The sequence below is a fragment of the Oncorhynchus nerka genome, linkage group LG9b (genome assembly GCF_034236695.1).
Source record: "Oncorhynchus nerka isolate Pitt River linkage group LG9b, Oner_Uvic_2.0, whole genome shotgun sequence".
Classification (NCBI taxonomy): Eukaryota; Metazoa; Chordata; class Actinopteri; order Salmoniformes; family Salmonidae; genus Oncorhynchus; species Oncorhynchus nerka.
In genome coordinates, this window is record NC_088424.1 from 38,269,731 (window position 1) to 38,297,523 (window position 27,793).

The 27,793-nt window shown below is 46.8% G+C and overlaps 1 protein-coding gene across 1 annotated transcript; it reads left to right on the top strand.

Annotated features, from left to right (window-relative positions):
• slc25a42 (solute carrier family 25 member 42) lies at positions 1-26,430 on the top strand. The gene is made up of 8 exons (XM_029644876.2): positions 1-438; positions 8,045-8,212; positions 14,326-14,440; positions 14,542-14,567; positions 15,230-15,396; positions 21,549-21,665; positions 23,467-23,618; positions 25,449-26,430. The coding sequence occupies exons 2-8, from the start codon at positions 8,129-8,131 to the stop codon at positions 25,772-25,774; spliced, it is 987 nt and encodes a 328-aa protein (XP_029500736.1). The 5' UTR covers positions 1-438; positions 8,045-8,128; the 3' UTR covers positions 25,775-26,430.
• Positions 26,431-27,793: the final 1,363 nt, after the last annotated feature.

The window sequence follows — 27,793 nt, forward strand, 5'->3', positions numbered from 1 at the left end:
CTTCCCAGTACCCCACCGCACTCGCCCTTGCAAAGCTTGCTGCTAGCGGTGTCACAGCAGATACCGAACAGCATGGAAGGTGACAGTTACTAAAGTCATAGTTGGGGCAATTAAACAGAAAATAATGTCACAGACCGTGCCTCCGAGATCTGAAAACGTTAGCGACACGAAAGTGTTCAACTTTTAAGAGTTTTATATTCAAAACGTGGACACACTTTGAACATTGACGTGACAGATCGCTGTTTAGCTAGCTCGCTAACCTTGCTAGCTAAGTTATTTTGGTGTGCAGAATCAATTCGATAGCCATCGCTAAACTCAAGGACGGCGTAGGGTGGAGACAGGCTGCCAACTGAATATTTAAAGAAAACGTCTGTAAATTAATTTTTTTAAATAAGGAAACCCGGAAGGATCCACAGGTGGTGCTAGGATATCGACAAGGTAAGATAACAATGCTCGTGTAACTGCTTATTGATAAAATTAACAACCAGTTGAACCAGTGTCGGCATAGAAGGGAACGGGTCTCCTGCTATGACCAGATGCTGTTTCAACATCCAGTAGCTAGCTAGCATTATCTGCAGTGCGTATATATAGGTTAGTTACCCTGGCTAGTCACTAGTTAGATGTCTAGTTTGCTAATATACATGTAGAGATGACACTCCAGGAATAGAAAAGTTGCCCCTCTTTGTCAACTTCTGGTGCCTTTGTCACTGTGTACAGCCACTTGTCCAATGTCACTGTTATTTTGTCAACACATATATATATATATGTATGATGTCATCTGATCTGGAAGAAGATATAAATTCTAGCTAGCTAATCCTTTGCTTCCTAAATATGTAATATGTAAACATTCTGAATATCTAGGTTACATTTAGTATATGGTGTTTAACCTGTTGTTATATGCCTATATTCCCATACATTTGGTACATTTACATTTAAGTCATTTAGCAGACGCTCTTATCCAGAGCGACTTACAAATTGGTGCATTCACCTTATGACCTCCAGTGGAACAGTAGTGCATCTAAATCTTTTCAGGGGAGGGGGTGAGAGGGATTACTTTATCCTATCCTAGGTATTCCTTAAAGAGGTGGGGTTTCAGGTGTCTCCGGAAGGTGGTGATTGACTCCGCTGTCCTGGCGTCGTGAGGGAGTTTGTTCCACCATTGGGGGCCAGAGCAGCGAACAGTTTTGACTGGGCTGAGCGGGAAGGAGAAGATTAATTGTGTGTCGTCTGCATAGCAATGATAGGAGAGACCATGAGGTTATGACAGAGCCAAGTGACTTGGTGTATAGCGAGAATAGGAGAGGGCCTAGAACAGAGCCCTGGGGGACACCAGTGGTGAGAGCACGTGGTGTGGAGACGGATTCTCGCCACGCCACCTGGTAGGAGCGACCTGTCAGGTAGGACGCAATCCAAGCGTGGGCCGCGCCGGAGATGCCCAACTCGGAGAGGGTGGAGAGGAGGATCTGATGGTTCACAGTATCGAAGGCAGCCGATAGGTCTAGAAGGATGAGAGCAGAGGAGAGAGAGTTAGCTTTAGCAGTGCGGAGCGCTCCGTGATACAGAGAAGAGCAGTCTCAGTTGAATGACTAGTCTTGAAACCTGACTGATTTGGATCAAGAAGGTCATTCTGAGAGAGATAGCGGGAGAGCTGGCCAAGGACGGCACGTTCAAGAGTTTTGAGAGAAAAGAAAGAAGGGATACTGGTCTGTAGTTGTTGACATCGGAGGGATCGAGTGTAGGTTTTTTCAGAAGGGGTGCAACTCTCGCTCTCTTGAAGACGGAAGGGACGTAGCCAGCGGTCAGGGATGAGTTGATGAGCGAGGTGAGGTAAGGGAGAAGGTCTCCGGAAATGGTCTGAGAAGAGAGGAGGGGATAGCGGGCAGGTTGTTAGGGCGGCCGGCCGTCACAAGACGCGAGATTTCATCTGGAGAGAGAGGGGAGAAAGAGGTCAGAGCACAGGGTAGGGCAGTGTGAGCAGAACCAGCGGTGTCGTTTGACTTAGCAAACGAGGATCGGATGTCGTCGACCTTCTTTTCAAAATGGTTGACGAAGTCATCTGCAGAGAGGGAGGAGGGGGGGGAGGGGGAGGAGGATTCAGGAGGGAGGAGAAGGTTGCAAAGAGCTTCCTAGGGTTAGAGGCAGATGCTTGGAATTTAGAGTGGTAGAAAGTGGCTTTAGCAGCAGAGAGAGAAGAGGAAAATGTAGAGAGGAGGGAGTGAAAGGATGTCAGGTCCGCAGGGAGGCGAGTTTTCCTCCATTTCCGCTCGGCTGCCCGGAGCCCTGTTCTGTGAGCTCGCAATGAGTCGTCGAGCCACGGAGCGGGAGGGGAGGACCGAGCCGGCCTGGAGGATAGGGGACATAGAGAGTCAAAGGATGCAGAAAGGGAGGAGAGGAGGGTTGAGGAGGCAGAATCAGGAGATAGGTTGGAGAAGGTTTGAGCAGAGGGAAGAGATGATAGGATGGAAGAGGAGAGGGAGAGAGAGCGAAGGTTGGGACGGCGCGATACCATCCGAGTAGGGGCAGTGTGGGAAGTGTTGGATGAGAGCGAGAGGGAAAAGGATACAAGGTAGTGGTCGGAGACTTGGAGGGAGTTGCAACGAGGTTAGTGGAAGAACAGCATCTAGTAAAGATGAGGTCGAGCGTATTTCCTGCCTTGTGAGTAGGGGGAAGGTGAGAGGGTGAGGTCAAAAGAGGAGAGGAGTGGAAAGAAGGAGGCAGAGAGGAATGAGTCAAAGGTAGGCGTGGGGAGGTTAAAGTCGCCCAGAACTGTGAGAGGTGAGCCGTCCTCAGGAAAGGAGCTTATCAAGGCATCAAGCTCATTGATGAACTCTCCGAGGGAACCTGGAGGGCGATAAATGATAAGGATGTTGCTTGAAAGGGGAGAAAGAGAGAATGACCACTTGGGAGAGATGAGGATCCCGGTGCCACCACCCCGCTGACCAGAAGCTCTCGGGGTGTGCGAGAACACGTGGGCAGACGAAGAGAGAGCAGTAGGAGTAGCAGTGTTGTCTGTGGTGATCCATGTTTCCGTCAGTGCCAAGAAGTCGAGGGACTGGGGGGGGAGACATAGGCGGAGATGAACTCTGCCTTGTTGGCCGCAGATCGGCAGTTCCAGAGGCTACCGGAGACCTGGAACTCCACGTGGGTCGTGCGCGCTGGGACCACCAGATTAGGGTGGCCGCGGCCACGCGGTGTGGAGCGTTTGTATGGTCTGTGCAGAGAGGAGAGAACAGGGATAGACAGACACATAGTTGACAGGCTACACAAGAGGCTACGCTAATGCAAAGGAGATTGGAATGACAAGTGGACTACACGTCACGAGTGTTCAGAGAGTTAAGCTTACGTAGCAAGAATCTTATTGACTAAAATGATTAAAATGATACAGTACTGCTGAAGTAGGTGTGTTAGTACAGTAAGTTAGATGCAGATTGAACCCCAGATATGTGATAACAGTGCATTCGGAAAGTATTCAGACTGCTTGACTTTTTCCACATTTTGTTACGTTACAGCCTTATTCTAAAATGGATTAAATCGTTTTTTTCCCTCATCAATCTACACACAATACCCAATAATGACAAAGCAAAAACAGGTTTAGAATTTGGACTGGGAGTGTCGCTGCACAGCTATTTTCAGGTCTCTCCAGAAATCTGGATCAAGTCCGGGTTCTGGCTGGGCCACTCAAGGACATTCCAGCGTTGTCTTGGCTGTGTGCTTAAGGTCGTTGTCCTGTTGGAAGGTGAACCTTTGCTCCAGTTTGTGGTCCTGAGCGCCCTGGAGCAGGTTTTCATCAAGGATCTCTATGTAGTTTGCTCCGTTCATCTTTCCCTCAATCCGGACTAGTCTCCCAGTCCCTGCCTCTTAAAAACATTCCCACATCATGATGCTGCCACCACCATGCTTCACCGTAGGGATGATGCCAGGTTTCCTCCATGGTATTCAGGCCAAAGATTTTAATCTTGGTTTCATCACACCAGATAATCTTGTTTCTCATGGTCTGAGAGTCCTTTAGATGCCTTTTGGCAGACTCCAAGCGGGCTGTCATGTGCCTTTTACTGAGGAGTGGCTTCCGTCTTGCCACTGTACCATAAAGGCCTGATTGGTGGAGAGTTGCAGAGGTGGTTGTCCTTCTGGAAGATTCTCCCATCTCCACAGAGGAACTCTAGCTATGTCAGAGTGACCATCAGGTTCTTGGTCACCTCCCTGACCAAGGCCCTTCTCCCCTGATTGCTCAGTTTGGCCGGGCGGCCAGCTCTAGGAAGTCTTGGTGGTTACAAACATCTTCCATTTAAGAATGATGGATGCCACTGTGTTCTTGGGGTCCTTCAATGCTGCAGAAATGTTTTGGTACCCTACCCCAGATATTTTCCTCAACACAATCTTGTGTCAAAGCTCTACAGACAATTCCTTTCACCTCATGGCTTGGTTTTTGCTCTGACATGCACTGTCAACTGTGGGACCTTATATAGACAGGTGTGTGCCCTTTCCAAATCATGTCCAATCAGTTGCATTTACCACTGGTGGACTCCAAGTTGGATGATCAATGGAAACAGGATGCACCTGAGCTCAATTTTGAATCTCAATGAAAGGGTCTGAATACTTATGTAAATAAGTTACTTTTTCATATAAATTTGCTAAAATGTATAACAACCTGGTTTTGCTTTGTCATTATGGGGTATTGTGTGTGTATATTGATTAGTATTTTTATTTATTAAATTATTTTCAGAATAATGCTGTAAAGTAACAAAATGTGGAAAAAGGGAAGGGGTCTGAATACTTTCTGAATGCACTGTATGTTTCCATTTCTGGGCATTACACGTTAACTTATACAAAACGCTGCCATAGATGTTTCAACTAACTTGCTCTTGGCGATACTGTCTAGGTTCTCAATTCGAGGGGAAAAGGTATCTTTTATAAATGTCCGTGTCCAGTTGCAGAAATAACCATGTCCACTCTTCAACAACTCAAAGATATTAAATCTATGTTTTGTATGGACTGTGCCTCACTGCCGCGTCATATAGAAACGACTAGTTCCTGCAAAGATGCTGGGAAATCCTGGATGTGCGGCAGGTAAGATGGCGAGGACCCTCCTTGTGTGGTACAAAGCATTAGGACTGGGATTTGATAGGGACTTCACCATACCTAGTTGCCGATAGGATATGTATTGCAACTTGATACTGTGATTTGATTGCGATTCGATGTTCCAAACGTATTGCTCACCATATGTATGCTGCAGAGGGACAAGAGAAAGCCCGAAGAAAATGAGTTTTAGGTCTGGGATCAGCTCTTTCTAGTACAGCAGGCCTAAACTAGTTTGGGGAGTAGTCTACTGTACCAACACACCTACCATGTAAGTCCAACTAAATGTATATTTTTAAAGGATCACTTAGAAATAATTGACTAAAAATACAGTACTCTATTGTGACTTGGTATGTTGATGACATGTAACGTGACGACCCATGAATATGTTCCTCAGGTCTTCTGTTGTCATGGCAGAATGCAAACAACAAAGGGAATAAAGTGCACCACATAAAAAAGAAAAGGAGTTTGGTATTTGGCCATGCTGTAGGGATGCCAATATTAGTTGCCACTGACTACGCGTCTTCCAACAGCCCCCGTTTGTTCTTTCTAGGCTCATCCCTCTATACTGCTATTTTCATCCCTCATTCTCCTCACTATTCCCAGAAGGCGGTTCAGTCTGGGTTTCAAGAATGGGTGATTTTGCAGTGTAATGATTCATTCAAAGACCTGTAGGTTGGCCTAGATATCCTCGACAGAGATTATTTAGCTTGCTTTGTTTCTTTTCTCAGAGTAGGATGAGGTGGAGTCCCTCTGGGCATACACAGTTTATTCTGTGTGTCTGACTGCCAATTCCATATTTTAGTTTAGTCACTCATTTTCTTTTTTATGTGGTGCACTTTATTCCCTTTGTTGTTTGCGATGTGACCCTGAGAAAAAAACATCAAATAAAAATGTGTGCTGTGATGTGTGTGTGTGTGTGTGTGTGTGTGTGTACACGCCTGCACAATATAAGAGTAGGTGTGAGCTCACTGAGCTGTATTTGGTAGAATTGTCACCAGTATCGAGATACCTTGCCACAATACTTCTGAGTAACAAAACATGAATCAGACTTAATTTCTTGAGGAAAACAGTCCAAATGTTGGAAAAAACAGCCTCATGTTATCGCCTCAGTTAATTTTTTAATCATGACGGCCCTAGTGTATGGTGGTGTTCTTCAGTATCGCCTCTGCCTTGGACAGACACCTTTCACCCAGAAAGCAGCAGCAGCTTTGTGCTATGCCAGTCCAGAGGTGCTTCTGTTGATGAAATGTTGCCCAGTAACTTATTATAGCCCTGAGATGTAGGGCAGACAGACAGAGGGGTAACTCAAGTAGCCTGTTGCTCTCAAATGTCTCTCTCTTCATGCTTTCAATGTTAACGCTCAGTCTGGATACATTGTGGTGGAAACTTTTAAATGTCCTTTCCTTTTATTTAGTTGTCATAAACTCCAAGTGAGATCTTTGTCAAAGCAGCCGTGAATGTGTAGAAAACACCATACAGCAACTTTTCTGTTGATGGCTAAATACAATGGTTGTGTAAATACAGGGCTAACCTAGAACAATGGTTGTGTAAATACAGGGCTAATCTAGAACAATGGTTGTGTAAATACAGGGCAAGCCTAGAACAACGGTTGTGTAAATACAGGGCTAGCCTAGAACAATGGTTGTGTAAATACAGTGCTAGCCTAGAAAAATGGTTGTGTAAATACAGGGCTAGCCTAGAACAACAGTTGTGTAAATACAGGGCTAGCCTAGAACAATGGTTGTGTAAATATAGGGCTAACCTAGAACAATGGTTGTGTAAATACAGGGCTCGCCTAGAACAATGGTTGTGTAAATACAGGGCTAGCCTAGAACAATGGTTGTGTAAATACAGGGCTTGCCTAGCACAATGGTTGTGTAAATACAGGGCTCGCCTAGCACAATGGTTGTGTAAATATAGGGCTCGCCTAGCACAATGGTTGTGTAAATATAGGGCTCGCCTAGCACAATGGTTGTGTAAATATAGGGCTCGCCTAGCACAATGGTTGTGTAAATACAGGGCTAGCCTAGACCACCAACTGTTGTGTAAATACAGGGCTAGCCTAGACCACCAAGGGTTGTGTAAATACAGGGCTAGCCTAGACCACCAAAGGTTGTGTAAATACAGGGCTAGCCTAGACCACCAAGGGTTGTGTAAATACAGGGCTAGCCTAGACCACCAACGGTTGTGTAAATACAGGGCTAGCCTAGACCACCAACGGTTGTGTAAATACAGGGCTAGCCTACACCACCAAGGGTTGTGTAAATACAGGGCTAGCCTAGACCACCAAGGGTTGTGTAAATACAGGGCTAGCCTAGACCACCAAGGGTTGTGTAAATACAGGGCTAGCCTAGACCACCAACGGTTGTGTAAATACAGGGCTAGCCTAGACAGCCAACTGTTGTGTAAATACAGGGCTAGCCTAGACAGCCAACTGTTGTGTAAATACAGGGCTAGCCTAGACAGCCAACGGTTGTGTAAATACAGGGCTAGCCTAGACCACCAACGGTTGTGTAAATACAGGGCTAGCCTAGACCACCAACGGTTGTGTAAATACAGGGCTAGCCTAGACCACCAACAGTTGTGTAAGGGTGGAACAGAGAGCTCTCTTTGACAGGGGCATTACTCCTGAAGGCAAAGCCTCTCACAGGGTCTTTATTAATGTGTTAATTCACTAATTGAGCTGTCGTCCATAGAGTTTCTACTCTGTTAACCCATTCTTTGTCATGTCAATTGATCTACAGGGATTTGGCGTACTGTAGTAAAGATCTGTTCAGTGGGGCACTGGGGCATTTGTAATTGTTGTTGTGTGACCTAATTAATTCTAGTGTCTTGTCAGTGTTGCATTTTAGCTGACATACAGTGGCAATCAGTAGAGAGGTTGCTTGAGACAAGAATCTGCATTGACATGTTCATTCATGTGTTTTCCCCTCTCTGTTTGTCCCTTGGGCCTTGCCGTTCCTAGTTTCAGGTAGTTGGCGTTGCCGCCTCCCGGTGGCCGGTGTGTATGAGTGTGGGCAGCAGCTGGTGAGCGTCGTAGTCCACGGGGATGGGGAATGGAGTCCAGCAACACCAGGCAACACCACTCACACAAGGAGAGGTGCTGCCACTGCCCTCCGACAGCCAGACAGAGGTAAGCTGTAGTTTAATGTGGTCATTGGCGGGGCCTGGAGTTTTGCCCCATCTGGTCATGTGATTAGGAAAAACTCTAACTTTGCCTCCATTATTGACCCAACTCTTAATTCCCAGTCCAACCTTTGCAGGTCTACATATTGTTTTGCGTAGGGGCTAGGAGCCGGTTTGGAATAAGGCTATTTCCCCACCATAACTATAGCTTCCAATGGCTTTCCTTTGTGTGGAGGAAGGTCATGCCTTAACCTGGACAAGAGAATAAATTATTTCGGACTAAAAACAATTTCTTAATTCAAGACAAACAGTAGGCTTAAACAAAATAACTCAAAGCCATGATATGAGGATATGCATGGCAAACATAGCCTATATTCTGTATTGGCTCTATTCTGCTCCTTCTCCCCCCTAGTGGTGTGCAACGTGTTTATAATTTAGAATATTAAGGAACAGCTGTCTGTTGTTTACAGTCGGTTCACAGCGTTCTAGGAGTGGTTTAAGAGAGACTTCTATGTTCAAACAGGGCCACATTCTTCTATCTTGTTTTTCTACTATTGACTTCTTGTCAGTATTTTATTTTATGACTCCTCGTCAGGGCTGGTTACCTTTTCTTGTCACATGCACACACAGTTGACACACACTGGCCTATCTCCCAGTCTCTTACTTTTTCCACTTGAATGTGTTTGTTTATTCTTACATTGGCCGCTGTGCGAGATGTCTCAGGAATGGAGTAAACGAGGACAGAGGAGAGGAGGAGTGGGATGAGCTGAGCCAGTCCATTCAACTGGACACACAGCCTCCCCCAGTCCTTCCCTCTTTTATTTCTCTATTTTTCCTTCTTTCTATGCCTCGCTCTCTCTCGGCTGTCTCTCACACTCTGCTCTATCTCTCTCTCTTCACTCTCTGCTCACTCTCTGCTCTCTCTGCTCACTCTCTGCTCTCTCTGCTCACTCTCTGCTCTCTCTGCTCACTCTGCTCTCTGCTCACTCTCTGCTCTCGCTGCTCACTCTCTGCTCTCGCTGCTCACTCTCTGCTCACTCTCTGCTCTCTGCTCACTCTCTGCTCTCTCTGCTCACTCTCTGCTCACTCTCTGCTCTCTGCTGCTCACTCTCTGCTCTCGCTGCTCACTCTCTGCTCACTCTCTGCTCTCGCTGCTCACTCTCTGCTCACTCTCTGCTCTCGCTGCTCACTCTCTGCTCTCTGCTCACTCTCTGCTCACTCTCTGCTCTCGCTGCTCTCTCTGCTCACTCTCTGCTCGCTGCTCACTCTCTGCTCACTCTCTGCTCTCTGCTCACTCTCTGCTCACTCTCTGCTCACTCTCTGCTCTCTGCTCACTCTGCTCACTCTCTGCTCACTCTCTGCTCTCGCGCTCTCTCTGCTCACTCTCTGCTCTCGCTGCTCACTCTCTGCTCTCTGCTCACTCTCTGCTCTCTGCTCACTCTCTGCTCTCGCTGCTCTCTCTGCTCACTCTCTGCTCGCTGCTCACTCTGCTCTTGCTGCTCACTCTCTGCTCTCTCTGCTCACTCTCTGCTCTCGCTGCTCACTCTCTGCTCTCTCTGCTCACTCTCTCTCACTCTCTCGCTGCTCGCTCTGCTCTCTGCTCTCTGCTCACTCTCTGCTGCTCTGCTCTTCTGCTCACTCTCTGCTCGCTGCTCACTCTCTGCTCTCTGCTCACTCTCTGCTCGCTGCTCACTCTGCTCTCTCTGCTCTGCTCTCTGCTCTTGCTGCTCACTCTCTGCTCTCTGCTCACTCTCTGCTCTGCTGCTCACTCGCTGCTTACTCTCTCTCTGCTCACTCTCTGCTCTCGCCTCACTCTCTGCTCACTCTCTGCTCTCTCTGCTCTCTGCTCACTCTCTGCACTCTCTGCTCACTCTCTGCTCTCGCTGCTCACTCTCTGCTCACTCTCTGCTCTCTGCTCACTCTCTGCTCTCTGCTCACTCTCTGCTCTCTGCTCACTCTCTGCTCGCTGCTCACTCTCTGCTCTGCTCACTCTCTGCTCTCTGCTCACTCTCTGCTCACTCTCTGCTCACTCTCTCTGCTCTCGCTGCTCACTCTCTGCTCGCTGCTCACTCTGCTCTCGCTGCTCACTCTGCTCTCTCTGCTCACTCTCTTCTCTCGCTGCTCACTCGCTGCTCACTCTCTGCTCACTCGCTGCTCACTCTCTGCTCACTCTCTGCTCACTCTCTGCTCACACTCTGCTCTCTCTGCTCACTCTCTGCTCACTCTGCTCTCGCTGCTCACTCTCTGCTCTCTCTCTTCACTCTCTTCACTCTCTGCTCTCTCTTCACTCTCTGCTCTCGCTCTCTCTCTGCTCTCGCTCTCTCTCTGCTCTGCTCACTCTCTGCTCACTCTCTGCTCACTCTTTGCTCACTCCCTTCTCTCTGCTCCCTTCACTCTGCTCCCTTCACTCTGCTCCCTTCACTCTGCTCTCTTCACTCTGCTCCCTTCACTCTGTTCCCTTCACTCTCTGTTCCCTTCACTCTCTGCTCTCTTCACTCTCTGCTCTCGCTCACTCTCTGCTCTCTTCACTCTCTGCTCACTCTCTGCTCGCTGCTCACTCTGCTCTTGCTGCTCACTCTCTGCTCTCTCTGCTCACTCTCTGCTCTCGCTGCTCACTCGCTGCTCACTCTCTGCTCACTCTCTGCTCTCGCTGCTCACTCTGCTCACTCTCTGCTCACTCTCTGCTCTCGCTGCTCTCTCTGCTCACTCTCTGCTCGCTGCTCACTCTGCTCTCGCTGCTCACTCTGCTCACTCTCTGCTCTCGCTGCTCACTCTCTGCTCTCGCTGCTCTCTCTGCTCACTCTGCTCACTCTCTGCTCTCTGCTCACTCTCTCTGCTCACTCTCTGCTGCTCTCTCTCTGCTCTGCTCTCTCTCTGCTCACTCTCTGCTCACACTCTCTGCTCTCTGCTCACTCTCTGCTCACTCTGCTCTCTCTGCTGCTCACTCTCTGCTCTCGCTGCTCACTCTCTGCTCTCAATGCTCGCTCTCTGCTCACTCTCTGCTCACTCTCTGCTCTCTCTGCTCACTCTCTGCTCGCTGCTCACTCTCTGCTCTCTCTGCTCACTCTCTGCTCTTGCTGCTTACTCTGCTCTTGCTGCTCACTCTCTGCTCTCGCTGCTCACTCTCTGCTCTCTGCTCACTCTCTGCTCTCGCTGCTCTCTCTGCTCACTCTCTGCTCGCTGCTCACTCTGCTCTTGCTGCTCACTCTGCTCTCTCTGCTCACTCTCTGCTCTCGCTGCTCACTCGCTGCTCACTCTCTGCTCTCGCTGCTCACTCTGCTCACTCTCTGCTCTCTGCTCACTCTCTGCTCTCGCTGCTCTCTCTGCTCACTCTCTGCTCTCTGCTCACTCTGCTCTCGCTGCTCACTCTCTGCTCGCTGCTCACTCTCTGCTCGCTGCTCACTCTGCTCTCTCTGCTCACTCTCTGCTCTCTCTGCTCACTCTCTGCTCTCGCTGCTCACTCTCTGCTCTCGCTGCTCACTCTGCTCACTCTCTGCTCTCTGCTCACTCTCTGCTCTCGCTGCTCACTCTCTGCTCACTCTCTGCTCTCTGCTCACTCTCTGCTCACTCTCTGCTCTCGCTGCTCACTCTCTGCTCTCAATGCTCACTCTGCTCACTCTCTGCTCTCTGCTCACTCTCTGCTCACTCTCTGCTCTCTCTGCTCACTCTGCTCTCGCTGCTCACTCTCTGCTCTCTCTGCTCACTCTCTCTCGCTGCTCTCACTCGCTGCTCACTCTCTGCTCACTCTGCTCTCTTCACTCTCTGCTCTCTCTGCTCACTCTGCCTCTCTGCTCACTCTCTGCTCACTCTCTCTGCTCACTCTCTGCTCTCTTCACTCTCTTCACTCTCTGCTCTCTTCTCTCTGCTCTGCTCTGCTCTCTCTGCTCTCGCTCTCTCTCTGCTCACTCTCTGCTCACTCTCTGCTCACTCTCTGCTCACTCTCTGCTCACTCTCTGCTCACTCTTTGCTCACTCCCTTCTCTCTGCTCCCTTCACTCTGCTCCCTTCACTCTGCTCCCTTCACTCTGCTCTCTTCACTCTGCTCCCTTCACTCTGTTCCCTTCACTCTCTGTTCCCTTCACTCTCTGCTCTCTTCACTCTCTGCTCTCTTCACTCTCTGCTCTCGCTCACTCTCTGCTCTCGCTCACTCTCTGCTCTCGCTCACTCTCTGCTCTCGCTCTTCACTCTCTGCTCTCGCTCTTCACTCTCTGCTCTTCACTCTCTGCTCTCTCTGCTCACTCTCTGCTCTCTGCTCTCTTTCTCTGCTCTTCACTCTGCTCTCTTCACTCCTCACTTTCTGCTCACTCTCTTCACTCTGCTCTCTTCACTCTGCTCTCTTCACTCTGCTCTCTTCACTCTCTGCTCTCTTCACTCTCTGCTCTCTTCACTCTCTGCTCTCTTCACTCTCTGCTCTCTCGCTCTCTCTCTCTCTTCACTCTGCTCTCGCTCTCTCTCTCTCTCCACTCTGCTCTCTCGCTCTATCTCTGCTCTCTCTCTGCTTTCGCTCTCTCTCTGCTTTCGCTCTCTCTCTGCTCTCTCTCTCTGCTCCCGCTCTCTCTCTGCTCCTGCTTTCTCTCTGCTCTCGCTCTCTCTCTGCTCCTGCTCTCTCTCTGCTCCTGCTCTCTCTCTGCTCCTGCTCTCTCTCTGCTCCCGCTCTCTCTCTGCTCTGCTCTCTCTCTGCTCTCTCTGCTCTGCTCTCTCTGCTCGCTCTCTTCACTCTCGCTCACTCTCTTCACTCGCTCTCTTCACTCCTCTCTCTCTGCTCTCTCTCTGCTCACTCTCTTCACTCGCTCTCTTCACTCTCTCGCTCTCTTCACTCTTTGTTCTCTCTCTCTCTCTGCTCTCTCTCTCTCACACTGTCTGTCTCTCTCACACTCAGTCTCTCGCTCTCTGCTCTCGCTGCTCACTCACTCTGCTCTCGCTGGCAGATCTTTAGATGGCAAAATGGCATTACCATCAGTCCGGTGCTTCAAAGCCTCTGTGGTAAACAAATAGTGTTCCCTTAACCGTGTGCTCCTCTAAGAATAGTCCTGTATGCTTAGCTGGGTCGGTCTCTAACCAAGTCTGGGCCCATTTCTAACTTGGTCTGCCTCATGCAAGCCAAGTTTAATGATCTACTGCAACTCAAACAAGGCTTGGCTTAGCTAGGGACAGGCTTGGGTTAGCTCGGGACAGCTAGGGACAGGCTTGGGTTAGCTAGGGACAGGCTTGGGTTAGCTAGGGACAGGCTTGGGTTAGCTAAGGACAGGCTTGGTTTAACTCTGGACAGGCTTGGTATTGGCTCGGGTTAGCTAAGGACAGGCTTGGTTTAACTCGGGACAGGCTTGGTATTGGCTCGGGTTAGCTAGGGACAGGCTTGGTTTAACTCGGGACAGGCTTGGTTTAGCTCGGGACAGGTTTAGCTCGGGACAGGCTTGGGTTAGCTCGGGACAGGCTTGGGTTAGCTCGGGACAGGCTTGGGTTAGCTCGGGACAGGCTTGGGTTAGCTAGGGACAGGCTAGGGACAGGCTTGGTTTAGCTAGGGACAGGCTTGGTTTAGCTAGGGACAGGCATGGGATAGGCTTTGTTAGCTAGGAACAGGCTTGGTTAGCTAGGGAGAGGCTCGGGACAGGCTTGGTTAGCTAGGGAGAGGCTCGGGACAGGCTTGGGTTAACTCTGGACAGGCTGTGGAACCAGGCCTGGTCTGCTGTCCTGCATGTAGGGACATTAAGTTGGATAACTACATTATGACAGTGAGGAGTGGCTGGCAGGCTTGGAATAACCACATCAAACAGCCTGAAGGTGTTTGGACTTGCTGAGTTATGACATGTGTATTTAAAATGTTAACAAGATGCCTGTATTGGATTAGTTTTAGTTTAGAATGAATCTATCAAGGCACTCACAGGCAGGGAAATGTTGTTGATCTCATTAAATCTAAATAAATCTTAATCTTCCTTAAATCTTCTTTTTCCACCGACAGTCATATACATTGTTTTGTATGGAAACTCTTACTACTTATTCATAGGCCAAATGAACTACTTATGCATAATGTCTTTGTTTTTGTTAGTAGTTAACAATTGATTGACCCCTTTTGGTCATGTTTGTCCCCTCCTGCTCTCCGTCCATCCATCTGTCTGTGCAGGGTCTAAAGCCCCAGACACGGTCCGTGGTTAACTCTCTCCTCTCAGGGGCCTTAGCTGGAGCCTTGGCCAAAACCGCTGTGGCCCCACTGGACAGAACCAAGATCATCTTCCAAGGTAGGCAGCAACACTTCTCACATGCTTTTGGAATAGTGAGGAATCAGTTATTTTTATTTTCAATGTCATACATTTTTGTCTATTTATTTCCTTCATTGTAGTGTCCTCAGCAAGATTCTCTGCCAAGGTGAGTTGTTTGACCCATGTACTGTGTAAAATTCATTTGATGATGATTCATGATTCACCCAGTGGTGTGAAGTACTTAAGTAAAAAATACTTTCAAGTACTACTTAAGTACTTTTTTGGTGTATCTGTACTTTATTTTACTTTGACTACTTTTACTTCACTACATTCCTAAATAAAATATTGTACTTTTTACTCCATACATTTTCCCTCACACCCAAAAGTACTCGTTACATTTTGAATGCTTAGCAGGACAGGAAAATAGTCAAATTCACACACTTATCAACCGAACATTCCTGGTCATCTTACTGCCTCTGATCTGGCAGACTCAACTAAACACACATGCTTCGTGTGTAAATGACGTCTGAATGTTGTGTGGCCGTGGCTTTCCGTAAATAAACAACAACAACAAAATGGTGCCGTCTGGTTTGCTTCATAAAATGAATTTTAAAAGATTTTTTACTTTTGATACTTAAGTATATTTTAAACCAATTACTTGTAGACTTTTACTCAAGTAGAATTTTACTATTGTTACTTTTACTCAAGTATGACAGTTGGGTACTTTTTCCACCACTGGAAACACCTTTGTGATGATGGTAATACTGTTGATAATGATGAAGATGCTGTTTATGATGATGAGACCCCATGCTGTTGGTCCACCCCCAGGAGGCGTATAGGTTGATCTATCGGACCTACCTGAAGGATGGCTTCCTCAGCCTGTGGAGGGGCAACTCTGCCACCATGGTGCGGGTCATCCCCTACGCTGCCATCCAGTTCTGTGCTCACGAGCAGTACAAGAGACTACTGGGTGGATACTTCGGCTTCCAGGGAAAGTGAGTAACCATGCATATATAAACTAATTTTGTCCAGAGGCTAGGTTCCTGCCTAATAGGGAATAAGATATTCTTAGAGAATCCCTACGGAGAATGCTAAATGTTTTATCCATTCTCCTAGCAAGAAAAGTAGCGAGCGCATTGTGGCACCATCTGCTGACTATTTTAGAGAATTGGGTTCTCAACGGATGTGCCAAATTTAGTTCCGTAATTTGGAGTATTACTCTTCGGTCACATCTCCAATATTATTTGGAATCTCATCACAAAACCGTACATATAAGTGTCCAGGCAATGTTGTTCTGCACTCATATGGCTGTTGACTGATGTTCAAGCAAGCATCTTAGCCTGATTTATCCTCTCCTTCTGGCAATTGTGTAATTCATAAACAACTTAGCTATTGAAATGCAAGCAGCAGATGATGAGACCAGTTGCAGAATGCATTACAATACCAAAACATAACAATATTTAACTCAAGTCAACCCTACCAACATGATTGTAATACATTCAGCAGTACTATTCATATGAACCTACTGGACCTCCTTAGCACAAATAAACAAGAATATGAAACAAAGTTTGTTCACTTTATTAAAAATGATGAAGATTGTGATTAGTCTCGACAGAACCGCATGTGGTAATCCTGGTCCTGAGGACCCAAAGGGTGCACATTTCCCCCTAGCACTCCACAGCAAATGAAACTATTCAACTTATCAACAAGCAAGGCTTGATATGACTGTTTTTTACCACTTGCCACTATGTAACACCATTTTCATGTCATTGTATGATGCCAGGATGCCACTTTACAAAATGCATTACTACCCTTCTACCATAGAGAATCAGACAGAGATATAGGCTACATTCTGCCTATTTGGCTTCTTTGCATATTCAAGCTTGTCTCAAAATGCAACAACTTCCTTTTTAAGGCTCTCCTGGAGGATGGTTGGCCACCCTTGGTACCCTATTTAATATTGCAACATTACAATTACAACCAAATACTTTTTATGTCTTCATAAAATAATTCCCTCCAAGGCTCGAAATTAAGGACGCCCCGTCATCTATGGGACGATTTTTTAAAAATGTATACAAGTTCAAAACAGACTCCGGGACAGTTCTGGAAAAGCTAAAGCCACACAGTTTAGCTCAACAATGCACACGTGGCTGTAGGCTACACACAAGTGTTTCTAAATTCAATTGTCGGGATAATACCATTTTCAAAAGTGTACCGCGTGCTTGAGTGTTTTCATGTAACATCGACAAAGAACAATCACAGACCGAGCATGCCCACTGACTGGTCTCAGTTCCAGGTGCAACGCACGCATGCACACCTGGAACTGAAGCTAGTCAGTGGGCATGCTCAGTCTGGGTGTTCTTCCACCAGCGCAGATTGCCATGAGTGTTGTGGAGCTCATTATACACCACCTTCACACTGTGAGAAAAAGGGGTAGGGAGAAAGATTGGGAGGGAGAGAGAGGGGGAATTCGAGATCAGGGCATGACAGAAATGACCAGTGAACGATGAGAGAAAGACCACTCACATCCGCACACACCTCCTAGTAAAGGTCTGACTGTAGGTGTAGCCCATCTCTCATTGTTGGTGACGTCCATTGCAGATTATTGCTAATCCTATCCTCCTGTGATTAGTCAAAGACTCCATCTCCTCCATGTAGCAAGGGTTGTAGCGAGTCAGATCCTCCAGAACCTTCTCAAAGCTGGCTCACACCTGGGGGTGTCGCACGGGAGGGAGATGAACATTACACCTGTAAACATAGATAAAGGCAGGTTTCCAGTAGAATGTTGTGATAATACAATGTTGAGAAAAGGGTAAATCTGTAATTACTTCGATTGTGGTTGTACTGTCTTTTCAAATGTGTTGGTGGATATCATATCTACACTGCCAGAAATGAATAATACTTTGTATATGATATACATTTAATCATAGGACTGGATGGTTTCAAATAGTAATGTAAATTAGCTAGCTAGCTAGTTATTCTACTCAAGGCCTTTTAAAATAGGAAGTCAATGCTGTTGTTTACGGCTAGTGTTAGACAACTAGCTAGGATTTGTAATAACGTTAACTAGGTAGGCCAAAGCAATGTACAGTTGTGGCCAAAAGTTTTGAGAATGATACAAATATTAATTTTCACAAAGTCTGCTGCCTCAGATTGTATATACTCCAGAATGTTATGAAGAGTGGTCAGATGAATTGCAATTAATTGCAAAGTCCCTATTTGCCATGCAAATGAACTGAATCCCCCCAAAAATATTTCCACTGCATTTCAGCCCTGCCGCAAAAGGACCAGCTGACATCATGTCAGTGATTCTCTCATTATCACAGGTGTGAGTGTTGACTTGGACAAGGCTGGGGATCACTCTGTCATGCTGATTGAGTTCGAATAACAGACTGGAAGCTTCAAATGGAGGGTGGTGCTTGGAATCATTGTTCTTCCTCTGTCAGCCATGGTTACCTGCAAGGAAACACATGCCGTCATCATTGCTTTGCACAAAAAGGGCTTCTCAGGCAAGGATATTGCTACCAGTAAGATTGCACCTAAATCAACCATTTATCGGATCGTCAAGAACTTCAAGGAGAGCGGTTCAATTGTTGTGAAGAAGGCTTCAGGGAGCCCCAAGAAAGTCCAGCAAGCGCCAGGACCATCTCCTAAAGTTGATTCAGCTGCGAGATCGGGGCACCACCAGTACAGAGCTTGCTCCGGAATGGCAGCAGGCAGGTGTGAGTACATCTGTGCGCACAGTGAGGTACAGACTTTTGGAGGATGGCCTGGTGTCAAGAAGGGCAGCAAAGAAGCCACTTCTCTCCAGGAAAAACATCAGGGACAGACTGATATTCTACAAAAGGTACAGGGATTGGACTGCTGAGGACTGGGGTAAAGTCATTTTCTCTGATGAATCACCTTTCCGATTGTTTGGGGCATCCGGAAAAAAGCTTGTCTGGAGCGCTACCATCAGTCCTGTGTCATGCCAACAGTAAAGCATCCTGAGACTATTCATGTGTGGGGTTGCTTCTCAGCCAAGGGAGTGGGCTCACTCACAATTTTGCCTAAGAACACAGCCATGAATAAAGAATGGTACCAACACATCCTCCGAGAGCAACTTCTCCCAACCATCCAGGAACAGTTTGGTGATGAACAACGCCTTTTCCAGCATGATGGAGCACTAATAGGCTGCCATCAGTCAGGATGTGGCCCAGAAGTTAATTGACAGCGTGCCAGGGCGGATTGCAGAGGTCTTGAAAAAGAAGGGTCAACACTGCAAATACTGACTCTTTGCATCAACTTCATGCAATTGTCAATAAAAGCCTTTCACTTATGAAATGCTTGTAATTATACTTCAGTATTCCATAGTAACATCTGACAAAAATATCTAAAGACACTGAAGCAGCAAACTTTGTGGAAATTAAGATTTGTGTCATTCTCAAAACTTTTGGCCACGACTGTATAGCCAGATGTAGTCATGAATAGCCAGCTAAATAACTGGCTAGGTAGCTAACGTTATAACTTTTAGGAACTAGACCTAGACATGTTCGCTGACAGGAAAAACTATTATTGGTAACATCAGCTAACAGGATAGCCTCTTTACTTTGGGAGGCCGGTACACATTGGTGTATCCATTGTGTACAGGTGTCCCAGAGCGAAAAGGCTACTAGCAGGAGCAATGTAATGCTAACATGGTTAACGTTAATTGTTAACTGTGTCACACTGCTGAAGATCACAAGTCTCTAGCTAGCCAGCTAGATACAGTGCATTCGGAAAGTATTAAGACCCCTTCACTTTTTCCCCACATTTTGTTACATTACAGCCTTATTCTAAAATGAATTTTTTAATTATAATTATCATCAATCTGTACACAATACCCCATAATGACTCCCCCCATTTTGCAAAATATATTAAAAATCAAATACTTATCTTATTTACATAAGTATTCAGACCCTTGGCTTGAAATTAAGCTCAGGTGCATCCTGTTTCCATCATCCTTGAGATGTTTCAACTTTATTGGATCCCCACCTGTGGTAAATTCAATTGATTGTACATGATTTGGAAAGGCACACACCTGTCTATATAAGGTACCACAGTTGACAGTTCATGTCAGAGTAAAAACCAAGCCTTGAGGTCGAAGGAATTGTCCGTAGAGCTCCGAGACAGGATTGTGTTGAGGCACATATCTGGGGAAGGGTACCAAAAAAATTCTGCACCATTGAAGGTCCCCAAGAATACAGTGGCCTCCATCATTCTTAAATGGAAGAAATTTGGATCCACCAAGACTCTTCCTTGTCCCGATTGGTGTTTTTAAATCATTGAAGGATTTTGAGGCTATTCCTTGACCTGTCAATCTTTTTAATGAGCTGTTTTATGATTTTGTTATACTCCTGTGATTTCTATGGTTTTTACTAGATTACTTGTTGTTTGTAATGTTGTCTGTCTAATTGTTAATGACTTGGTGCTGCCTATCTTGACCAGGACGCTCTTGAAAATGAGATTTCAAATCTTAATGAGCCCTTCCTGGTTAAATAAAATAAATACAAATATTTTGGGTTCTGATTGGGTATGACAATTGGACAATTGGACAAAAGCTCATTAGGCATTTATTATGTAAGTTATATTCTTCAAGAATTAATGGGTGGGCGTGTGTAGATCATTTTAAAGTCATAATTAATGACGCAATCACCGATTGACCCTTTAAAAGCTTAAATCGAGTACAGGCTTTAATGAATGATAACCGAGACTGAATATAATAAGACATTTTATTGAATAGTTTTGGTTAGGCCTTGTCTACGAGCAATGCTCCTCAGAGCCAGATGCTGATGATAGGTTGCCCAAAGCTGGGCAGCAGGCATCGAAACTCCCGTGCTGGGGAAAGGAGTTCCAATGACGAGCCTTAAGATTATTATGTTGGTGGTGGTGGAAGGTTGTTGGAAGACTGTTGCTAAAACAACAAGTTGGAGACACAAGGTAGGAGGAGTATTTATATCTCAACTCAAGAGTCATGCCCATTGGTTGAAAGAAAGGATAATGATTATTCGCGATTGAGCCAATAGGTTAATCAGCAACCGTGGTGGAATTGCCTGATGAGTGAGATCAGAAGCGATGTGAATTATGGGTTTACTAGATTAATGAAAAGTGGCTATCCATTTAGACCAGCCGTACTGATTTAACATTCGTAACTAAACTACTTTTCAAAAGTTTGGGCTCACTCAGAAATGTCCTTGTTTTTGAAAGAAATGCACTTTTTTTTGTCCATTAAAATAACATCAAATTGATCAGAAATACAGTGTAGACATGGTTAATGTTGTAAATGACTATTGTAGCTGGAAATGGCTGATTTTGGATGGAATATCTACGTAGGTGTACAGAGGCTCATTATCAGCATCCATCACTCCTGTGTTCTAATGGCATGTTGTGTTAGCTAATCCAAGTTTATCATTTTAAAAGGCTAATTGATCATTAGAAAAACCTTTTGCAATTATGTTAGCACAGCTGAACACTGTTGTTCTGATATTAAAGAAGCAATAAAACTGTCCTTCTTTAGACTAGTTGAGTATCTGGAGCATCTGCATTTGTGGGTTCGATTACAGGCTCAAAATGGCTAGAACAAAAGACATTTTCTTTTGAAACTCGTCAGTCTATTCTTTTTCAGTCTATTCTTGAAATGAAAGCTATTCAATGCGAGAAATTGCCAAGAAACTGAAGATCTCGTACAACGCTGGGTTCTACTCCCTTCACAGAACAGCGCAAACTGGCTCTAACCAGAATAGAAAGTGGGAGGCCCCTGTGCACAACTGAGCAAGAGGACAAGTACAATAGTGTGTCTTGTTTCTCAAACTAGACACACTAGACGCCTCACAAGTCCTCAACTGGCAGCTTCATTAAATAGTATGCGCAAAACACCAGTCTCAACATCAACAGTGAAGAGGCGACTCCGGGATGCTGGCCTTCTAGGCAGAGTTCCTTGGTCCAGGGTCTGTGTTCTTTTGCCCATCTTAATCTTGTCTTTTTATTGGCCCGTCTGAGATATGACTTTTTCTTTGCAACTCTGCCTGTTGTCTGCTGTTTTTTCCAGGTTTCTCAAGCCTGGATCAGAGCCTAGGCATTCAAAGATATTCAAATCAGGCCCTTATGTATCCTGTGTACTGTGTTCCAGAGCCCTGCCGCCGGTGCCACGGTTACTGGCGGGTTCTATGGCTGGTACCACAGCTGCCATGCTCACCTACCCTCTGGACATGGTGCGAGCCAGGATGGCTGTCACGCCCAAGGAGATGTAAGACAACTACCCCTACCTCTGAGAACACACACACTCCCACACACAGTACATTCGGAAAGTATTCAGACCCCTTCCCCTTTTCCACATTTTGTTACGTTACAGGATAATTCTAAAATGTTTAAAATATTTTGTTTTCCTCATCAGTTTACACACAATGGCACATAATGACAAAGCGAAAACAGGTTTTTAGACATTTTCACACATTTATTAAAAATGATCAACATAAATACCTTTTTTTACACATTAGTATTTAGACCCTTTGCTATGAGAACGAAGAACCTGATGGTCACTCTGTCGGAGCTCCAGAGTTCCTCTGTGGATATGGGAGAACCTTCCAGAAGGACAACCATCTCTGCAGTCCCAGGGTCCTTAGCTTAGTGATGAGCTTCGAGGGCACTATGGTGTTGAACGCGGAGTTGTGGTCAATGAATAGCATTCTCACATAGGTGTTCCTTTTGTCCAGGTGTGAAAAGGCAGTATGGAGTGGAATAGAGATTGCATCATCTGTGGATCTGTTGGGACGGTATGCAAATTGGAGTGGGTCTAAGGTTTCTGGGATAATGGTGTTGATGTGAGTCATGACCAGCCTTTCAAAGCATTGCTACGGGTCGGTAGTCATTTAGGCAGGTTACCTTAGTGTTTTTTGGCGCAGGGACTATGGTGGTCTGTTTGAAACATGTTGGTATTACAGACTCCGACAGGGAGAGGTTGAAAATGTCAGTGAAGACACTTGCCAGTTGGACAGCGCAAGCTCGGAGTACACGTCCTGGTAATCCGTCTGGCCCTGCGGCCTTGTGAACGTTGACCTGTTTAAAGGTCTTACTCACATCAGCTGCGGAGAGTGTGATCACACATTCGTCTGGAACAGCTGATGCTCTCATGCATGTTTCAGTGTTACTTGCCTCGAAACGAGCATAGAAGTTATTTAGCTCATCTGGCAGGTTTGTGTCACTGGGCAGCTCACGGCTGTGCTTCCCTTTGTAGTCTGTAACAGTTTGCAAGCCCTGCCACATCCGACGAGTTTCGGAGCCGGTGTAGTACGATTCGATCTTAGTCCTGTATTGATGCTTTGCCTGTTTGATGACTGGGAGATTCGTCAGGATCGAGAGAAAGATGAACAGAGCAAAGTACAGAGAGATCCTTAGTGAAAACCTGCTCCAGAGCGCTCAGGACCTCAGACTGGGGGGCGAAGGTTCACCTTTGAACAGGACAACAACCCTAAGCACACAGCCAGGACTATGCAGGAGTGATTTCAGGACAACTCTCTGAATGTCCTTGAGTGGCCCAGCCAGACCCTGGACCTGAACCTGGTCGAACATCTCCTGAGACACCTGAAAATAGCTGTGCAGCGATGCTCCCTATCCAACCTGATAGAGCTTGAGAGGATCTGCAGAGAGGAATGTGAGAAACTCCCTAAATACAGGCGTGCCCAGCTTGTAGCGTCAAACCCACAAGAAGACACAAGGCTGTAATCGCTGCCAAATGTATTTCAACACAGTACTGAGTAAAGGATCTGAATACTTATGTAAATGTGATATTTCAGTTTTTTAATTTGAATACATTTACAAAAGATTCTAAACCTGTTTTTGCTTTGTCATTATGGGATATGGTGTGTAGATTGATGAGTGGGAAAAAATGATTTAATCCATTTTAGAATAAGGCTGAAATGTAACAAAATGTGGAAGAAGTCAAGGGGTCTGAATACTTTCCGAATGCACTGTATACAAACACACACACACAGACTGTTTGTGGTGCTGCGAATAACTCGCACTTTACATCCCATTTCTTCTCCCCTCAGGTACAGTAACATAATCCATGTGTTTGTGCGTATCTCTCGTGAGGAGGGTTTGAAGACACTGTATCGTGGTTTCACCCCCACCATACTGGGTGTGGTGCCCTACGCTGGACTCAGCTTCTTCACCTACGAGACTCTCAAGAAAATGCATGCAGGTACTGCAGTGTCTCAGCTGTCGTGTCTGTTTCTCTGTCTAGTCTGTGTCCAGTCTATATAATCTGTCTAGTCTGCCTCTGTCCCGTCTGTCTCTCTCTGTCTTGTCTGTATATAATCTGCCTAGTCTGTCTCTCTGTCTAGTCTCTATCTAATCTGTCTAGTCTGTCTCTGTCTATTGTCTGTCTCTCTGTCTAGTCTCTGTCCAGTCTATATAATCTGTCTAGTCTGCCTCTGTCCAGTATGTCTCCCTCTGTCTAGTCTGTCTCTCTATGTCTGGTCTGTGTCTAGTCTGTCTGTGTCTAGTCTGTCTCTGTCTAGTCTGTCTCTCTATGCCTGATCTCTGTCTAGTCTGTATCTAATCTGTCTAGTCTGTATCTAATCTGTCTAGTCTGTCTCTCTGTCTAGCCTGTCTCTCTGTCTAGTCTGTATCTAATCTGTCTAGTCTGTCTCTCTGTCTAGTCTCTATCTAATCTGTCTAGTCTGTCTCTGTCTATTGTCTGTCTCTCTGTCTAGTCTCTGTCCAGTCTATATAATCTGTCTAGTCTGCCTCTGTCCAGTATGTCTCCCTCTGTCTAGTCTGTCTCTCTATGTCTGGTCTGTGTCTAGTCTGTCTGTGTCTAGTCTGTCTCTGTCTAGTCTGTCTCTCTATGCCTGATCTCTGTCTAGTCTGTATCTAATCTGTCTAGTCTGTATCTAATCTGTCTAGTCTGTCTCTCTGTCTAGCCTGTCTCTCTGTCTAGTCTGTATCTAATCTGTCTAGTCTGTCTCTCTGTCTAGTCTGTATCTAATCTGTCTAGTCTGTCTCTAATCTGTCTAGTCTGTCTCTCTGTCTAGTCTGTCTCTCTGTCTAGTCTGTCTCTCTGTCTAGTCTGTCTCTCTGTCTAGTCTGTCTCTCTGTCTAGTCTGTCTCTCTGTCTAGTCTGTATCTAATCTGTCTAGTCTGTATCTAATCTGTCTAGTCTGTATCTAATCTGTCCAGTCTGTCTGTCTAGTCTATCAGCAATACAGTGCATGGCTATATGTAAATATAAGGTTTCCCACTGACATGAACCCTGTCCTAACCATCCCTGTCTCTCTTTCTGTCTCTCTCACCCTCTCTCTCCCTCTCCCTCCATCTCCCTCCATCTCCCTCCATCTCCCTCACTCTCCCTCACTCTCCCTCCATCTCCCTCACTCTCCCTCACTCTCCCTCACTCTCCCTCACTCTCCCTCCATCTCCCTCCATCTCCCTCACTCTCCCTCCATCTCCCTCACTCTCCCACCCCCTCCCTCCCTCCATCTCTCTCACCCCCTCCCTCCCTCCATCTCTCTCACCCCTCCCTCCCTCCATCTCTCTCACCCCCTCCCTCCCTCCATCTCTCTCACCCCCCTCCCTCCCTCCATCTCTCTCACCCCCTCCCTCCCTCCATCTCTCTCACCCTCTCCATCTCTCTCTCTCTCCCTCCATCTCTCTCACCCCCTCCCTCCCTCCATCTCTCTCACCCCTCCCTCATCTCTCTCACCCCCTCCCTCATCTCTCTCACCCCCTCCCTCATCTCTCTCACCCTCTCTCTCCATCTCCCTCACCCCCTCCCTCCATCTCCCTCACCCCCTCCCTCCCTCCATCTCCCTCCCTCCCTCCATCTCCTCTCTCCCTCCCTCCCTCCATCTCTCTCTCTCCCTCCATCTCTCCCTCCCTCCATCTCTCACACCCTCTCCCTCCCTCCATCTCTCTCACCCTCTCCCCCCCCTCCATCTCTCTCACCCCCATCTCTCTCACCCCCTCCCTCCCCCATCTCTCTCACCCTCTCCCTCCCTCCATCTCTCTCACCCTCTCCCTCCGTCTTCAGAGCGGAGCGGTCGCCCCCAGCCCTACTCGTACGAGAGGTTGGTGTTCGGGGCATGCGCAGGTCTCCTGGGCCAATCGGCCTCCTACCCGCTGGATGTGGTGCGGCGGCGCATGCAGACGGCGGGCGTGACTGGGCACACCTACGGCACCATCCTGGGTACCATGCGGGACATCGTGGCAGAGGAGGGCGTGGTGCGTGGACTCTACAAGGGCCTCAGTATGAACTGGGTCAAAGGGCCCATCGCTGTGGGCATCAGCTTCACCACCTTTGACATGACACAGATCCTTCTGAAGAAGTTGTACCAGCTGAGGTATAATAACAGGTAACCAGTAGGGAGACACTGGTGGAGGGATGGAGAAGGCAACGGCGAGGGGAATGAGGACCATAGATAATAGCAGGACAGTCGCTCTATGAGAACCTCGGCACAAACGACGTGAAGGCCAGGATGAGAAAACAAACATTGTGGTTTTCTAGGGTCACGGCATAACGGATTGGGGAATGTGTAATTGAGTGATCCAGGTCAGCACAGTGGACACACAGTGTGTGAAATGAATGTCTTCATCTTTGTGTATGTACATGGAGGCATGAAGTCTCATGAGGTACATTTGGTGGGTCATAATATACACACTATGGTCCTGTACGTTGTGTTCAGGTGCAATATGTTCAGTTATTTCATGTGTGTAATATTCACACAAAATACATGTGTGTGTGTGTGTGTGTGAGAGAGAGTGACAACGCACACCTTCCGGGTGTCTCCCTTGCCTTGCGTCTCTACTTGAATAGGGGACCTTCCAACAGTCTGGATCAGATGAGTTGTTCCTGTCTATCTCCTTCCACATGAGTTGGATTTGACTTTTATCAAACGACAATGTGCCCCCATGAGATTTTGTTTTGTTTGGTTGATGATTTTTGTTAAATGAGTTATACCAAAGCATATACAAGACGTGCATTGTAATTAATAATATGATTTATGACTAGAGAAGATTGATATGAATATCTCTTTTGTTTTGGTACAGTGAAGTTCTCACAAGAAATATACATATTATACAAAACATGTCCATAACATAGACTGATCAGGTGAATCCAGATGAAAGCTATGATCCCTTATTGATGTCACCTGTTATTTCCACTTCAATCAGTGTAGATGAAGGGGAGGAGGCAGGTTAAAGAATCATTTTTAAGCCTTGAGACAATTGAGCTGTGGATTGTGTATGTGTGCCATTCAGAGGGTGAATGGGCAAGACAACATATTTAAGTGCCTTTGAACAGGGTATGGTTATAGGTGCCAGGTCCACCGGTTTGTGTCAAGAACTGCAGCGCTGTTGGGTTTTTCACACTCAACAGTTTCCTGTGTATCAAGAACGGTCCACCACACAAAAAGACATCCTGACAACTTGACAACTGTGGGAAGCATTGGAATCAACATTGGCCATCATCCCTGTGGAACGCTTTCGACACCTTGTAGAATCCGTGCCTCGACAAACTGAGGCTGTTCTGAGGACAGAAGGGGGTGCAACATAATATAGGAAAGGTGAAACTAATATTTACAATGAATACAATGAATACAGTGAGTGACAATACACAGCTGTTTTTTCACTAACCTACTAACCTGTAGAAAATGAGGGGGGTGCCGGGAGAGGGAGGGGTGACGTGGTGCCGGGAAAGGAGAGGGGTGACGCGAGGGGGGGGGGGGTTACATGGTGCTGGGAGAGGGTGACGCGGGGGGTGACGTGGTGCCGGGAGAGGGGAGGGGGTGACATGGTGCTGGGAGAGGGTGACTTGGTGCTGGGGGGAGGGGAGGGGTGACGCGGGGGGGACATGGTGCTGGGGGAGGGTGACGTGGGGCAGGGTTCGACGTAGAGTTGGGGGAGATGTTTGCTCCCTGATTCTGCTTCTATAGGACCACTATGCGTGCTGGCTATCATTTCTGTTCAGAAATATGATTTTTTATTTTTATATATGATTTATCCAGATAGACATCTGCATCTTATTAGTCGTTGCAGCACTATTATTAAAAGAAACGCACCTCATAACGTTCAGGGGATATCATTCAGTGCAAGTTATGATAAAGCACATGCCTCCTAGTAGTCCACTCAGAGACCTGTTTGAGTGACAGCCAGCTTGCACAGTGCCCCTCCAGTACCTGGATTGGGGAGCGCTATTCCACAGGGACCCTCCAGTACCTGGATTGGGGAGCGCTATTCCACAGGGACCCTCCAGTACCTGGATTGGGGAGCGCTATTCCACAGAGACCCTCCAGTACCTGGATTGGGGAGCGCTATTCCACAGGGACCCTCCAGTACCTGGATTGGGGAGCGCTATTCCTGTATACCTTCTACAGCTAC

What these genes read in the sequence shown, in the direction of transcription:
- slc25a42 (XM_029644876.2), top strand. Translation starts at nt 8,129, where the DNA reads ATGGGGAATGGAGTCCAGCAACACCAGGCAACACCACTCACACAAGGA. An exon ending in CCTCCGACAGCCAGACAGAG is followed by an intron (nt 8,213 to 14,325) that starts GTAAGCTGTAGT and finishes CTGTCTGTGCAG; the next exon opens with GGTCTAAAGCCCCAGACACG. An exon ending in GCTGTCACGCCCAAGGAGAT is followed by an intron (nt 21,666 to 23,466) that starts GTAAGACAACTA and finishes TTCTCCCCTCAG; the next exon opens with GTACAGTAACATAATCCATG.